Genomic DNA, 820 nt, shown 5'->3' with positions numbered 1-820 from the left:
ATCCAACAATCCATCAAACTTAATTACCCCTCACGAGCCTACTAACCACCCACCTATTAAAATTACTTATCATAAAGCATGCATTGTCATACATAAACTCAATTAAACAAAAACATTTTTGTCACAAGTAAAACTAGGGTTTTTGATTAAAATTTAAGGTTTCTAGTCTTTTAAAACAAAACAAGGTTTTAGAACAAAACAAAATAAATAAACCTTAATATCCTCTTTGAAAACAATATCCTAAAATTCGGTGTATCACATCAACACCCTTTTGCAGCCTAGCTTCAGAAGGTTTGGTTCTATCAGAGGATTCAGCAATGGATCATCAACCCTCGTAGATTTTGGGTGAACATAATGCCAGATGCCCTCAACATAGGCCTTCGCCTGTAATTTCGTTAGCTCAATACTGATTAGATCTTTCCCCAAAAAATAAGGACAATTGAGAAAAATTGCATCAAGATTGAAGCCGTCTAGTATCTCCAGCCAAACCCTTGACGCCATGTTATGTGCTAAGTTGCCACTAGCACTAGCCCCATCAAAAGACACCCTATCAAAGCCAGCATAATCCATAAGCCATACCTCAAGACCCTCGCCATTCGAATGAGAGGCAACCCATTTGACTACAATCTAAGAATCTTCATAAGCAATAGGCAGAGGGTGCTTAGGGATGAGCCGATAGTTAATTGAAACTGCTACAACACCAGCTTCTGCAACTATTGCATTAAGGTGTGCGTGATATGTAGGAGAGAAGACAGATTTGATCAAAAAGCCTCCACCATGTAAGTAGATCAGAAGAGTAAGTTTTGTATCTCCAAACCTA

General features: G+C 38.2%; 1 protein-coding gene across 1 annotated transcript; it reads right to left on the bottom strand.

Annotated features, from left to right (window-relative positions):
- Positions 1–255: 255 nt before the first annotated feature.
- Positions 256–570, bottom strand: LOC140012780 (tuliposide B-converting enzyme 1, amyloplastic-like). The gene has a single exon (XM_072061083.1). It carries the CDS (start codon positions 568–570, stop codon positions 256–258), a length of 315 nt encoding a protein of 104 aa, XP_071917184.1.
- Positions 571–820: the final 250 nt, after the last annotated feature.

This window comes from Coffea arabica, chromosome 8e (genome assembly GCF_036785885.1).
Source record: "Coffea arabica cultivar ET-39 chromosome 8e, Coffea Arabica ET-39 HiFi, whole genome shotgun sequence".
Lineage (NCBI taxonomy): Eukaryota > Viridiplantae > Streptophyta > Magnoliopsida > Gentianales > Rubiaceae > Coffea > Coffea arabica.
The sequence above is the reverse complement of the archived record's forward strand: the minus strand, read 5'-3'. Positions and strand labels throughout refer to the sequence as shown.